The 15,975-nt window shown below is 44.0% G+C and overlaps 1 protein-coding gene across 1 annotated transcript in view; it reads right to left on the reverse strand.

Moving 5' to 3' along the window:
- LMO7 (LIM domain 7) overlaps nucleotides 1-12,534 on the reverse strand; it is a 130,416-nt gene extending 117,882 nt beyond the window's left edge. The window contains exon 1 of the mRNA XM_082013629.1: nucleotides 12,451-12,534. Coding sequence (XP_081869755.1) covers nucleotides 12,451-12,519 — 69 coding nt within the window. The 5' untranslated portion in view covers nucleotides 12,520-12,534. The remainder of the gene's footprint in view (nucleotides 1-12,450) is intronic.
- Between the last annotated feature and the right edge of the window lie 3,441 nt (nucleotides 12,535-15,975).

Consider the following 15,975-nt stretch of genomic DNA (forward strand, 5'->3'; position numbering starts at 1 on the left):
CACGTGCCGGAGCATTTCCTGACACCTTAAGCGAAGAAGTCGGAGCTTCCCATCCTGGGTACACACAGCTCAATCGCTCTTCGTTTTCTACTACTCAGCCTTAACAATTCTTACTACCCTAGTCATGAATATACAGGCAGACAGGCAAAACTGACAGTGCCCAGCATCAGCGTTAGAGGAATTGCATGTTAAGGTCTAATCACTAAATATACACACTCTTGATAATTAGGCCATGTAGAAACATAAGGATCTCCCCTGTACCAGAATTCACAGATGAAAAACCAGCAAGGACACATGGCTTAAAATTAACGTAGTGTGAAATGAAAAGTACAAACCTTTAAGTGGAAAGCTGCCTAATGTAATTTTCACAATTACCATTTAATTTACGAAGCAGATCAAAGAAATGCATCATTTACATTTTCAAACATTAAGTTTTAAAGATCAAAGACCTCTAGTATTTCCAGACTGCATATATGTGAGTAACTTGGTTAGAGTAATGAATCTATGCAGAGGGAGAACATGAGCTGCTCGTTTGCTTCGTGCAGCAGTTTCACCACTTGCTAGTGTCTCAGACGATGGGATCTGCAGTAAGGATCACCAACAAGCACCCACTGACACTCTATATAAATAGAAGCAAGGGGTTCCAAGGTCTAAAATAGCATTATACCAATTTTCTGACTGCTGGAGACCTCTCTCCCTGAAACTAGCCACTGCTTCAGAGATTTTTTCACAACTCCAGCCTGACAGCTATGATTTAACAGTACTTATGTGGTGTTCCAGGGATCATTAAAGACTTCACCTCATTGTAGTTTAACTAAAACCGTGTTTTCATGACAATGCTGTAGCCTAATTATGCCAAAAAGTTAAATACAGAGAAGTGCACTATGTAAAATTCCAAAACATGTCAGTTGAATTCTACGTAGAAATGAAGTATCAGCCGCAGAGGTGACCACTAGGAGTTGCTGCAACAGACCCTGGTCAAACTCAGTGTAAAGTAGAAAGTGTCCTGGCACTTATACCCAGGAAACAATCAAACTTCTAGTTCATAAAGAAGACTCAGGTCTATTTCTGAGCGACTCCCAAAAAAATGCAGCTTAGAATTCAAGATTAAAACCAGATTTTCCTCGGCAGAAAACCAGAGAGCATCATGGCCATAAAACCTACACTAAAGAAAGAAAGAAGAAAGAAAACAAACAAATAAAATAAATAAATAAATAAAAAGAGACACGATCATTTAAACTGAACCAGTAAACAGGAGCTGCTCCTGGAAGTTGGGAACATGGCCAAAACTTCTCATACTAAGTTGAGGAAGGTGACAACACCACACGTGTAATGTGCAACGACATTCGGTACCCGATTGCTGCTGTTACAGCAACGTTCGATCCCCAGTCTTCCCTGTTGTACACAGAGATCCTCAATACACCATGCTGCCCATCAGACTGGTCCCAAACGCAGGGTGGATTTTTATCTGCACCTCCCTGTAGTACCTATTTCCCTTCCGAATCACAGGATTAAAACTATCTTAAAAGTAGATGGGAGGGGATATATTATGCTCACATTTACACATTCTTATATCATGGTATTACACATGTAATACAGGAAAGAAAGGGGCATATGAAAGCCACATACCTGCTTCTAAACACAACAGGATTTAAAGAAGCTTTCTCCAGAGAAGGTTCTCCGATAGACATTTCTCATGGTAAGGATGTTGCATTCTGTAACTAAGACTATCAAGCTCTTAAAAAGATGAACAGCCAATATACTTTTACAATAGTTGAGGAACCCGTGTCTTACTAGTACCCTGGGAAACAGCCTTCCTGACAGACAAAAGTAGTTACATAGAAGGAAGTTTCATAATTTAAATCTTCTTCCACAAAATTAAATAGGTGAGCAATATCCAGGGCTCTTTAGATGAAGAAAACAATGAGCTATGTCCAGCTGCAACTAATTTGTAGCATCCTAATCTCAAAGGATGTTTATGTTGCATAAAGCTGTGGAATACGTGGGCATTCCTGCCAGACCTAAACTGGCTCACACGGATTTCCGTGTGACAGCAGCCACACTGCTTCCAATTCCCGGACTACATCAGGTAGGTGGACATAATCGAAGCTCTTAAAGGTCTTAATCTGCATCTCTGTCAAAAATTAAAACCACTATGTGCAATCTAAGCAACATTATAGGCATCAGTAGATGAAAAAAATTGGTAAAATTGGTGCATGTCACATCTACCTCCACTAGCAGCCTGCAGAAGAGTGCCCCTTCCCCAAGGAGAATATATATCCCCTACCTGAAGAAGAAGCAAAGACATGTACACTTCTTTACTTGAGTGGAGAAGCAGGTGCTGAGGTTGGCATGAGAAGGATCCATGGACCCGTATCTCTTCTCCTCCCTAGCCTCCCCCCAGGAGCAACGTCTGTTAAACTGAGCCTGCACCAGGTTCATCCATTCCCAGACTATGCAATAGCGCAAGAATAAAGATACGATGTGGCTGAGCTACAGCCACAGCGCAGCTGGGTTAGGGATAATACTCTAAGGAAATAAAAAAAACCCTTAAGACTGCAGTGAGGAAGGCTAGCATACCTTTAAAAACAGCTGAGACACACCAATATCCTTTGATATTTCACTCTCCCGTATCTGAAAGGTAGTGTGACATTATAGATGTCTCCTACTGCCTGAGAGACACCCTCCTCTATCCTACCTCCTTGACTGATCACAGAGGAAAGAGAAAGCAATCAGATGAGTCACCGCTGGAAATCTGCACGGCTGGATCGCATCTAACCCATCTATGCACCAGACACAGGAAACCAAATTACTGCCAGCCTCCCGACCGCGTCTGCTGAGACGCTGGAAAACCCTGCTCCAACCTTACGCTTTGTTACCGTGACCAGTAGATACAGTTCTTGCAAGAGACTTGCCCGCAAACAACGACCAAATCTTGTTGCCAAAATGTTTATGCTCAGTATTTGTATTCTGACAAAATTAACCATTATATTGAGAACCAGACATGGTTTAACAGCATTATTCTTCTTAACTACACTATATCCAAATAAGTTTAGGAACAAAACATTAACCTTTTCACTGTAATTTTCAAGGGGAGACAGTTTTCACAAGGAAAGATCAAAGATTCCTCTGGAAAATGGAATGCCACAGGATTTTAGTTGCCATGTTAAAAAGAAAAAAAAAAAAAAAAAAAGGTTTTGAAATTCATAGCTGGGGAGGTAAAAAAGGGAAGAAAAAAAAAAGGAACCATAGGTACACACATTTTTCAGCCAGGTCTAAGAGTAGGCTTCCATGCCCCATGGTAGGTAAAGCAGATGAGATACTGATTTTACAAATACGTAAGTAGAAAAATTAAAATAAGTGTAATAACACATTCAGGAATTTATACAGTCTAAGACTGTATTCCCCCAATCTTTTAAATGGCCAACATGTAAAACAAATGCAACCCCCCCCCCCCGATTTAAGAAACCAGCACATTCTACAAAATTTTGTAATTTAAAAACTTACGAGGTAAGAAATTCACTCCAGTAAGAAGGAAGAAGTAGTTACTTACAAATAACGTTAGATGCACATTTCTCCTCTTCCCTTTCCAAGCCTCTCTCCTCTGTCACTTCTCCACAGCACACAACTCCCGACCCCATCCACTGACACGCAGAACTTCTTGGAGCCTTTAACGATGCTCTCAAATGAGATTACAGCCCATGTCTGCAAGACCTACCCCAACGTCATGGAGGACTTTTGGATTTTATCAGACGCATGAAAGCTAGGTCATTAGTGAGCAACCCAGTCTGTGCATTTTAATGGGGATTTGTCTTTGAAAAAATTCGTCGACACGTAAGACGTGTAGTTGTGAAGCAATACCCTCCTGAATAACCATCAAGTCGATGTTTATTATATCAGGGTTGCTTTTTCCCCTCCACAGCATCAGGCAAACGTCTGTGAAAGATATCCATCTGTACCTCGAGCTCACGCCTTCATCCTCACCCCATCTTTATTCAGTCCAAATATGAGCAACTCCATTAAACCTTTTTATTGAATGCCGAGAACTCGCAATGAGGATGCCCACCTGACATTTAAAAAAAATACATATATACAAAGGTGAGACCTTTGTAGTTAAGACAGTTGATGTCACTTTATTACAATCACTTCTATTTGCAAAAGAACCTGCCATCAAATGTCTGGCCCATTTTTCGGTCAGGGTTACATTTTCAGGTGCATCAAAAAGGTACATTCTGTCAGTGGCACTGTTTAGCCAAGAGGATCGTGGTGACACAAGGAGTTTTTTCCTAAAGTGGAAATGCAGTAATGCCTAGCTTTGTCCCCAGCTTCACCTAACCTGAAACAGTATGCAAAGAAGCATTTCAAGGCAGTGCTACAGGTGTTGCTACAAAGCCCTCCACCCCTGTAGCATCAAACTTGCATCTTTTCTTCCTCTTCTCCACAGCCACTTTGACATCTGGTTTTGTTTGCTTCCGTTCTTTATCACATCATGATTTACTAGCTGACATGGTCATTTGACCACATAGAAAGTCTCAGATCAAATTCCACAAGCTAGATTTTTCAAATTCCTTCCTGAAGGAAAAAAAAAAATACTAAATAAATAACAGAGGGGCCAATAAAGTACTTGCAGGAAAGAATTTGCAAATAACACTGGAGATTAGATCTGGGATTAGATTGCACCCCTGAAAGGCAGGTGATGATCACTGCAGAACCGCTGAGCCAGAGGGCCCAACACCTCTGCAGGCCCATCTCCCAGCCAACAAAACTCCAGCGAGATGCAAGGGCTGCTCCTGCCATAGTGGAAGTCAGTGTATAAGCATATCAAACACTTTTAAATTCTTTGGCCCAGAAACTCCCGGCAGAGTTTCTATTTAAAACAGCTCCAACTGTATTTATAAGCCTTATGAAATTCATCCTGAAGAAGTTATTTATGGCTGGAAGCCAGCCTCCCTAATTCAGGTGTCTAGCTTATACCTCGACCCCGGGCGCCTAGCGAATGGCTCCCAAGTCATATAAAGAAGGGAACGGGGCAATGAGCAGAAGCAGGTCCCTTGAGAAGCCTCCAGGGAAAGAGATGGCTTGTCTAAATTCAGGTGTCTGCCTCTCTTCATCCCACTAGCTCAGCTGCAACCCAACTGCAAGTTGCCACCAAAAGGCCAACTCTGCCAACACCACCTCTTCCCTGGCATGAGCCCTGGTGCCCATCCCACCTCCCAGGAGCCAAGCGAGTACCAAACACCACAAAACAGGCCGAGTTTCCATCATCAGATGAACTCCCCTTAGCCAAATCACTGGAGGGTGAGACAAACGCCACTGCCACCACACAAGGAGGCAGGAGAAGTACATGCCAAGGAGTTTCAATGACACCTTGCTGTGATAACATGCCGGCACGAACACAAAACGATGTCGTTGTGGGACCTGCCCTAGGAGGACAGCTTGGCCCAACCAACAGTTTTCACTGTCTACGTCATGCTAGCTGAATTGATCCCAACCCAGATATTCCTTTAAAGTTGTGTTACATGACAATGCTTTGGACTTTTTTGGCCAACTCAGTAATAACTATTACCCAAAGTTAGTAGATCAGGTTACTTTTCTAAGAGCAACAACTGAAATCATGTCCAGAAGCAAAACTTAGGACTTTCACATGAGCTGGTGCAAAAAAAAAATGCCAACACACCCAGCAACAGCAAAAAAAAAACCAACCCAAAAAACCCGCAAGTCTTACAATCTTCATGCCCTTCTAAGATAATCCCAGATGTTTTGTACCACAAATGCAAAACACTGTTGAAATTAAGTTTCTCTATTCAGTGTAACACAAATGAATGCTTTACAGTATGCTAGCTTCCAGTTGATATTTAGCTGTGAGTCAGATCCATACATCTTTCTTTTCATTGGAAAAATAAAAATTTAGCGGTATTCATAAATGCTAAATTTACAACTGCTTGCAGAAGCTCACAGCATGAGGAATCAAAGAACCTATTTTAAAAGTAGCTTATTCACTACATTCCTTTAAAGTTAGATTTTCACTTGGATTGACAGTACTCAGATACGTGAAAAACATCAAAACCAGAACACTCCTCCTAAGGTAATTTGGATAATAAGTTAGGTGTGTCAAGCACACCTTAAACCAGCAGAAGCATTTCTAGTACAGAGTTTGAGAGCACATGCTGTTTTTCATTAAATTGCTGAAGTTGGAAAGCCCATTTTAAAAATGATAGTTAAGAGTTATGTTAGTCTCATTAAGCAGAAAAGGGGGGGGATGTTTTGTTTAAAAATCAAAACCAAACCACTTTAAAAAAAAAAAAAAAACCAAAAAAAACCCCACCACCCCACCTCCTCCAGGAGTGTATAAAGAAACTTTAAAGCAGAGGAGTGGTAGGTACAACAGCTGGAATGTATCTGGTTCTTACAACACAGTAAAACCCAAGTGTTTTCCAAAGCTCAGCAAGGTCACCCTCTAATGTAATACACCCAAATGCTCAGTAAAAACTTAAAAATTTGGACCAAAAAAGCGTTTGACAAAGAAAAGGTGCTAAAAGGGAGTCCACAGTAATGAGGCGGGGGAGGAAGAGCATGCTAAACATGGAAATCATCATCTCGCCTCCTCCCCAAACTATGGGTGGAAAAAAAAATGCATGACCTCACAAAACTGAAAAAGGGATCAGGACACAGTTCAAAAAACAAACAAACAAAAAGACAGGAGGAAAAGAACAAAAGTAACACCATGACTAGCTGTAGTTGGTAACCGCAAAATAGAGAACAGAAGAAAACAAAAGTCTGGTCAGAATTGTCTTTAGATCCCCTTAAGCTGCAATGCACTTCCCTAGTATAGAAGACATACCCATTTCTATAGTCAACAAGTTAATTTTTCCTCTTAAAGTGCCTGGAGATGCTCCTTTCCTGAGAAATTTTAAAACAGTGCTCAAAACTACAAAGAGAAACCGTCCACAAAGGAAACTACACTGTGAACTCGGCTCAAAGCTATGCATGCCCATCGCAGAGGATTACGTGAAGATAGAGTTCGAGCATCTGTACAAAATCCAAATACAGACTTACCTTGAAAACATGTAAACCCACCTTGCAGAAACCACGAAACAGATTTTACTCTCAGGCAGAAATCAGTCCCATTTTTCTCTCAAGCACATCACCAAATACACTACAGATATCTTTCCTGAGGTCCGGAAGGAAGGGGACAACAGGGTAACAGAGAGAATAATGTTAAACCAGATAAACCAATTATCACTGTCACCCTCTCCCTCTAAAACATTATTGCTAGCCCTGTTATATGACATTTTGCCACAGCACCTTCATAGTCTGCAGCCAGTGGAGAAGATTATTTCTAGGACTTAACATTCCCACAGTATTTACTTAACAGCATGTGTATTTATGTATCAATTCATATCTATATATTAACAGGATACACTTAGATTTACTGCATGCAAGGGCTCACTGCCAAGAATCTACACACAATAATGAAATATTGATGCATCCACCTAAAGGAGGGTTAAATACATCCCTTATGTAGACGTGAGCCAGGACTTTGGCAGCCGTGCTGTAGGAAGTTCTCCAGAAACCAGCCCACCCAGGTTTTATGACTTGACAGAATTACCCAGTGTTAGACATGGTTTAGGCAACACAATATATAGATTTCGCCTTTTCATTCACACATTTTTCATTCTAACACCATCCAGGACATTGACTGTCTGTCTACATGCTATCCAAGAATACCTTACCGAGAACTGAGAAACCTTTTCATAATGATTAGTTCAACTGAAATAAAGGTCCCTACAAGAAGATTTGAACAGTAAGACGAGTCTTCTATCTCTACAGTTATTCCTCCCATCTGCCATACCAGACTGTATGCATTAGATTCATGCTTGGGGGAAAAACAAAACCAAATAATCACTGAGGTAAGATCTTTATGCAAATACAGGGAAAACACTGCTGCTAGACCTCTTTCTGCATTTGCAGAAGCCATAAAAATATACAGTAGAAATGCAGACTTCGAACAGTTTCAACAAATAGAAACATTTGGTGACCACATGTCAGACACCATTCACTGGATTTGATTGCTGTACTGTTGGTCCAAACCAAAATATGTCAGTAAGTAGTCCTGGCTCTCAAGTTTTATCCTCAAGCTGACTTCTTCTACCAAGCTACTCTCCAAATCCGCTTTTTTAACCTTCTGAGCAGGTGGGGGTGTGAGGGGTGTATGTGTCTGTGTGTATATACACACATTTGGTTTTTTCCTCAAAAAAGACAAAAACAAAACCCCACAAATAATTTTCCAACATCCAAAATGTAACAGATACTTTTAAATCACAATAGGAGATAGTTTTGGACTCTGAAAGGCACACTGTAATGTGACAATAAATGAAGTTGTTAACACACACAACAGCACTCGGATAAATCAGGCTACTTCACTACCTATTGAATGGCTGTGGCAGATGTGAGCAGCAGAGGTATCTTTAGTTGCCGTCCAGATATGCTGGGCTCTCTTCCTCTAAGGCTGCCTATCAAAAAAGATAAAAACCTTATCTTGGTACAGAAATCCTAACGGTGAAACACCTGTCTCCATCAACACTGAGTCATGTTAGCACTAGAACGGACTTCGGTGCCGCTGCAGTGTCCCTGCATCAGGAACAGTCCCAGGGCTACAGAGTCCTGCTTGTGACTTTGAGACTGACGCTCTCGACAACAGTATCAGATGAAATTAGTAGCTCTCAGAACATCTTACTTTAACAGCTCTAGATCAGTTATTAGAGGAAGAAATTCAGCTCCCAAGAGGTCCTGTAATAGCTTGTGATATTAAGAGTTACTTGGCCCAACACCTATTTTTCACTTCAGTGGATTTGTCAAGGTTGCTCCATGTGTGTTCCTACAGCTCTGCTGCTTCACTCCAACAATACATTCAGGCACACGCTCACTGCCCACCCTCCCTCAGACGGGATCGGTACATTCAACCACTTTGGAAGGGAAGGGGGGAAAGAGGGGAGGGGGAGGGAATCGAGCGTGATTTGCCCCGGGGCACTCTAACTAAAGATTTACAGACTTCGTGGGTCAGGTTTCAAGTTGCTTTAGCAAACAATTTCAAACCATAGACATTTACCTGAAGATTAGGGTTCATTTAAGACACAGAACAGGAATCAAAAGCTGAGATGTTTTACAAGAAAAAGGCACACGCACTTCTTTCCTCTTGAAGTCTTAGAGGGACATCATGCCTGCAAATGGTGAAGGGTGTTTTGGGGGAGAAGGACCATGTCTCCCCTTTGATCACAAGGATGAACTTCGTGGTAGACTGCAGAGAGGAAGAGGCAGACTGCCCTCCCACATTTTGAGGCAGGAAAACAGACTCGGCAGTCTGGGATATTTAATAGCTGGGAGAAGAATGCTTTGGTTTAGAGGAACAGCTTTTGGCTTGCCTAAGTTATAATATGGAACAGAACACAGTAAAACAATTTTAACCCAACTATTTCTAGCTTTGGCAAACACAGCTCTACCTTAGAGAAACTATTTCTAAGTTGCAGTGTTTCAGTGTTTTATTCTGGTCTCAGCAGGCACCATCAGCCCAGCTGAGGTGCTATGTTCAGGCTGAGCTGCACTTGGGTTTGACCTGCACCAGCTGTTACAGGCAGAGCTCTGAAGACTCCAAAAATCCCAGATGCCAAGAACCCAACATCACTAACCAGTGCTGGGTTCTGGATAAGGGACACCTGAGAAGAACTTGAGTTTTGCACAGAAAATGACTACTCATTCCCCAAAAGAAGTAGATGCCCTCAACAGCCAGCTCTCCAAGAGTGACTAACCATCTCCAACTAGGGTAACCGATGCAGAGACAAGCAACATTATCTCCCCTCCCAGTTCACCACAGCACACAAAACACAAGAGCTTGAGGATTACACTTGAGGTCTTTGCACTGTAAAGACTACAGACCCGCCTTGTCTGCATTATCATAAATTACGCCTCAACATGAATCTGAATTAACGAACAAAGTCTTTCATTAACTAACACCAGATATCAGATGCATTTTTTTGTTGTTATTACTCTTAATCAAGTTGTTGGGGTTTTTGTTTTTGGGGTGGGTTTTTTTGTATAGCATAAGAACTAGGATCAAATGCTTGAGCTCCCACGAGCCAGTGGCTGCTGTACAACATGGAGGAGTCTCCAGCTGGGAAAAGGCAGAAAAGGGACCTGACCAGGACACAATTTCCTCTCACCAAAAGCTTCAAGAACAGATGGGGTGAAAACTCTTTTGATGTTTTGGGGTGGATTTCCTCCCCCCCCCCCCCCCCCCCCGAGATCTGACAAATACAGCTGCTCAGTCCTGTTACAAAAAGCCCACAGCTTCAAGGTTTGAGCTCAGGCCTTCTCAGTTTTTTTTACATCTGAAAGTCCAAAAAGCTCTGTACTGAAATACAGAAATATGTTAACACAGATTTCATTAGCAAAGGGTAACAGTTTACAAAAAGATTTTTTGCTTGTACTTTTAAATATATAGTAGTTAGTGTTTGTATGCTTTCATCTTCCTCTAATGTTAGGGGGAAGCTGGCACACAAAACCTTACCAAAACATAAGAAATTCAAGTTCATAAATATTTGGAAATCTGCCTCATCTTCAAAACTAATTGCTTAATCATTAGGACTCACCAAGTTTCACTCTCAATCATGTATACACCACTGCGTTTCATGAAGACTCACAAAACCATGGGGCACGTCTCATTACTCTAAAAATATCTTTACTCTTCTCATACAAGAACGGAAATGGTTGGTCTTGGCTTTTTAATCCATCTGGATTTAAGGAGTAGAGAAACACAACGGACTCTCTGAAACACAAACCTCATTTCATAGGGAAATAAATATTTACATTCTCCTTCAACATTATGGAATTCTTAACATCCTGTTTATCAATACCTTCAAGTTTTTAAGGTACTTGATGTACAATAACATGCTTCTCCAAGGGGTAAGTTTAAAAGTTAATTTTACATGAGAGCAGCCTTCACCTATCAGAAACAAAGTACAGCCACACAAATTAGCCGGGGAAAAGCAAGGAAGCTGAAGATAGGTTTTTTCCACTCCACAAACAGTGCACGCTTTACACTTGCATCGCTTCGCTAGTGCTCCCATGTGCTACGGGCGGGCAAAGAGGGAACCTTTTGTAGGGAATGGTACAACCAGCCGGTATCAAATGAAAACTAATAATAATTAAAACAAATCCCCACACCCCCTTAAAATAGGATTTTCAAAGACGACATCACATCACCTTAATGAAACTATTTGAAGTAAGCTTTGCCAATTTAAAGAAAGCAATGCAAGAAACATATAAGCGAGAGAGGAATGCTTTAATTACCTAAACTCATGGCTAGAACTTACAAAATTGACACTTGGGAAAGCCAGGGCTGCTTTGATCACCTGCATTCATGGATGGCACTTGCAAAACTGACACTTGTGGAAGTGGTTTTGCGATACCCTTGCCTTGGGTGCTCTCGGTTCAAAATTCTCAATAGATTTTAAGCACTAGATGTCATCGTTTTACAGAGGAAACAAAGAAGCCTGGACTCCGGTCTTGACAAACTTACACAGATGGGGGGTAAAAAGTAACAGACCCCCTGCTTTGAAAGTTACTGGGATAGCGTTTTGGGAGACAGACTTTTCATCTTCAGCGCACGGGTGCAAAGAAATGAGCTTAAGCTGTTAAAATACATAAGAACCAGCACGCTAAAGCTCCTTTTTAGAAGCACGCAACGACTCCTAAGTGAGGCCGTTCAAGATTTCTAACCTTTCTCAGAACACCGTCAGCCTGGCCTACCCCGCTCACCCGCCCCACTCGGGTACACCTAGGAGCAACCCCCTTCCCCAGCCCATCAGCGTACTACTGACTGCACCGGTGCGACTCTGGGTAAGGCGACAGAAACGCAGGTATTTGCGTCAAGCGCTGTGTGCGGTCAGACACTCGCCTTTAAAAATAGGAGAGAAGAAAATGACGGTAATTTCAGGTTACTCTCTTGTCCCGAGCCCTTTTGGGATAGGAGGAAGAAGAGTGCCTTTAACTCAGGCTGCCTCAGAGCAAGGGCCAAGAACTCATTTACAAGACGGACAAGAAATTAGAAGCTCCAGTGACAGGAGGGTAGCCATGCCAGCCTTTAATTCGGATTTTGGGAAGAGGGGCGTTAACGATACTGCAAAGACGGATCTCTGCGAGCTTTCACGAAACCTTCGAAAAACAGCAGCCCATGGCTTGCGGAGAAAGAAACAGAAGTTTGGGAGCCGCGTCCCCGGAGCCCCTGCCCGACGACGGCAGCGTCCTCCCCGCCCCATCGGCCGTGCCGGGTGTGTATGTGTGCGCGCAGCGAGACCCCCGGCCTGGCGGGGAGGGAACCGGGGCGACTTGGCGAGGAGGGGAGCGGGGGAGGGGGGGGCCAGCCAGAAGGACCGAGCGACGCCTCAGCCTCACCTCTACCCATCGCCGAGCTTCGGCAAACGCCGCCCGGCAGTCGCACTCCGCGTCCTCTCTCCCCTCCATGGCCGGCTGAACTGAGCGAGGGGGGCGGCGGCGGCAGCGAGCGGTCCGGCGGGGTGGGGGCGCGGGGAGCAGCCGCTGTCATTCAGCTGCCTCCTTTTAACGCTCCCCCGCGCCGTCTCCTCCCCCTCCGCCTCCTCCCTCTGCCGGGAGCTCGCTGGCGCTCGGCGACCGCAAGAATTTGAAGGAGCCGCCGGCTGTAAAGCAACGCCGCCCCCCCCCCACCCCGCGGGCAGCCGGACGCCCGGGAGGGCCTGCACCCTTCCCCCCGCCGCGGCGGCGGCTCCGTCCCGCTGGGCCGCTGCGCCCCTCGCCCTCCCGGCCGGTGGAGGCCGCCCCCGGCGGCTCCCGCCCCGGCGCATACCAGGAATAGCTGGGGACAATCGCACCTTTCAGGGCCGCCACCTCCGCCCCGGCCCCCGCCACCTGCCGCCGCCGCCCGGCCGGGACTAACCCCGCGGGCCGGGCCGCGGCCCTCGCCTCCTCACCCGCGGGTCAGCCATCGACAGCGCCGTGAGCCGGGAGAGCAACAACTCCGCGCAATTCTGCGGTGCTTGAAGGCGAAGGTGGGAGCCTTTCTCGCCGCTTTGGCTGATGCGAGAGATCCACGCTTGCCATTGAACTCCTTCTCGCACAAAATGCCCGAAGCAGAGGTGCCCGGGGCAGAGCTGGGGCCGCTCAGCTCAGCCTCCATGCTTCCCTCCTGCTGCCCTCACCACCGTTGGCCTCAGCGCCGGTTTTCCTCACGGTACCCCCGCTCGTGCCCATTGCTTTATTTCACTCGTGCCTCGGCCCCTGCTACACTGCAAGAGGTTCTTTGTGACTTCTCCGCTCCCCCGCGTTATCCCGGGCTCCGGCTCGGAGCTAAAGCCCTCTTTCGGCAAAGCCGTTCTCTGCTCCGCTCCTCCTGAGCCTGGGTGGATGCCATGCTGGGCTCTGGCCCCCGTGGGACCCGCCCCGGGGTCCCACTGATGATGATGCTCCGCCGCAGCGAAGTTTCTTCCACCCCCACCGAACCCGAGTTGCTGCGCGCAGCTGTCGCTGGCAGAACACACATAACTTTTTAAGGACTAGTGAGAAAAAAGTACCTTAGTGTGCAGGACAAGTAAGTAGCTTTTCTCACGACGTCTACTTGAGAAGCACATCTTATTTCTGCTCTGTGAACAGCCACCTTAGCACAGGCAGTAAGATTTTAGGAGATCAATTCAACATGCCAAGAAGCTATTAGCCATCAGTTTCTGCAGTACATGGAAATTAGTGTTATCGGTGGTACACAGGGGAAGGAAAACCCTGTGAGTCTGGCTGAAGTAAGTTCCACAGAAGATGTTTGAAATTTATCAAAGTTCGAAATGCATAGAGATGGTGTAGTTAGCTCCTCATAGTGGTATGATTTGAGACATCTATGCTACACAGCCAGTGATGAATGAAACAGTAATAAAAGCTGTAGTTCTGACTTTTTTCCTACTCCCTTTTTCCAGCTCCGAGCCAGATCAGCCACAAGACCAAATACAAATGAAGTATCTACATTCTTCTCGAGCGGGAAGCCTGAGCATCAGAAAACAACCCTCTCATCTCCCTATTTAACATTCATGACTATAAAGACTAAAAAAAAAAAAGTCTAAATAAAGGATGTATGTGCTGCTTCTGCTGGCTGATATCACTTTGTGTTAGATGTCATTATTGAACATTTTTCTGGAGAACTACTGCAGCCCTTCCCAGATTTTTAAGGTCTGCCTGTTCACTTCATATAAAAATACGATGCTTGTCCCCAACTAGGAGAAAGTAACTATGAATACTATAGAAGTTTAAATTTGAGAATAAATTTCTGTGGAACAGGTTTCAAAAGAGGTCATATTTAAAAAAGTTTCCGAGTTTTCACTTATTTCTGGTTGATTTATTTCACTTAATGGCAAATCAAATCACCTTTCTTACGAATCAAGCATTCAATGTTTAGATTGAATAGTTTGAGTCATCAAGTAATTCCATTAAGTCCTCATTTGATTAAGCTGCATGGACCACAGCAGCTTTTGGGTGGAAGTTATTCACCATGTAAAAAAAGTTCCAACGTAAATTTCTTCAAAGTGAATTTTAAATCAGCTGTCACAGATAATTCATCTGTGTAAGCCTGAACAACCAGAACAGTTTAATACTCCTATGCACTAACAAGGTAAGTCACTAAACTTCTAGATCAGAAAGAGATTACATATACCAGATATGACTGCTAGTTGTTGGTGTCAAAAGTAGCAAACATAATATTGTTCTACTTGGCAAAAATAAACCCTTTCAATGTGTGTGCTCCTAGGACTAAGTCAAGCAACAGTTTATGTCATATTCTTTTCATAGAGATTTCTACAAATATTTGATACAAGAATATTTTCTACCAAGGCAGGCTTCTTCCCTTCAGGAAAGACCATATTTGTTTTCTAAATGTGGGCTGTTAAGTGTGTTTATTTTCTAAAACTTACACTTCAATGACAGAAAACTCTTCTTTCTCCTTTTTTCCTTAACTGAATCATGCAGCCATGATTGAAAGGAAAGGGCATTGTACTGGTTATTAAATTCTTACGGTTTCTCAACAAAATGCTTCTAATAACATGGGAAAACTTACACCACTATACTTAAAAGAGCTTGAACAATCCTGAGTGCTTAATAGCATACCAGCTCCATGCAGCTAAAATTAATATATGCGCTGAGCATGCATCATCTCTTCACTCCTACACGCACCATTTCCATAAGATGATGTGTATGGCTGGCCCAGACTGCAGGAGCTGAAGAGGGATTTCCTGGCAGTCGCCCGCACTGTGTGCCTGTGGCCAAACCATGCTCCGCAGAAAGGTGGCGAGGCTCTGGCAGGGCTGTGCAAGTTCGGAAACACAGCGTTGTTTTCCCACGGAGCTTGAGCTAATAAGCCCAGGCTGTACAGATAGGGCAACGCCTGCACGGGCATCACAGAGCCAAAAGCACCATGTGGTCTGGCAGGGCTCGTCAGCCCCTTGCTGGACTCTGCAAGTCAGCCAAGTGTTGGTGCCTCACTCCTTGTATCCAAGTTCTACAGGTTCTGTGAATGCCAAAGATATTCCAGCACCTTGTAGATCCCTTTACTTCCTGTGCTCCTCAAGATGGTCACCAATGCCTGTGCTAAAGCATAGTCTTACAAGCACTGGAAAGCTGTTACACCGTACATGTTAGCCAAGACGATACTTCTGCAGTTGCAGTCTTTCAAAATTTCAATCTAGCAAGGGACCGTGTAGTGAGCAGATACAGTTCAGCATAAAAACTGGTGCATTGCTCTTCCTTTGCCATCTCAAACTTTTGAGAGCCTTTCCAAAAGCAATGTTCACTGAAAAGTACCATCTTGTATATTAATAAACCAGAAATTAACTCTGAAAGTGAAACAAAATAAAAGGAAACCTTACCCTGCAGGACAACTGATTTGAAGACTACATAAAAGATGCTGAG

This window comes from Phaethon aethereus (assembly GCF_964289735.1).
Source record: "Phaethon aethereus genome assembly, chromosome: 1".
Taxonomy (NCBI): Eukaryota; Metazoa; Chordata; class Aves; order Phaethontiformes; family Phaethontidae; genus Phaethon; species Phaethon aethereus.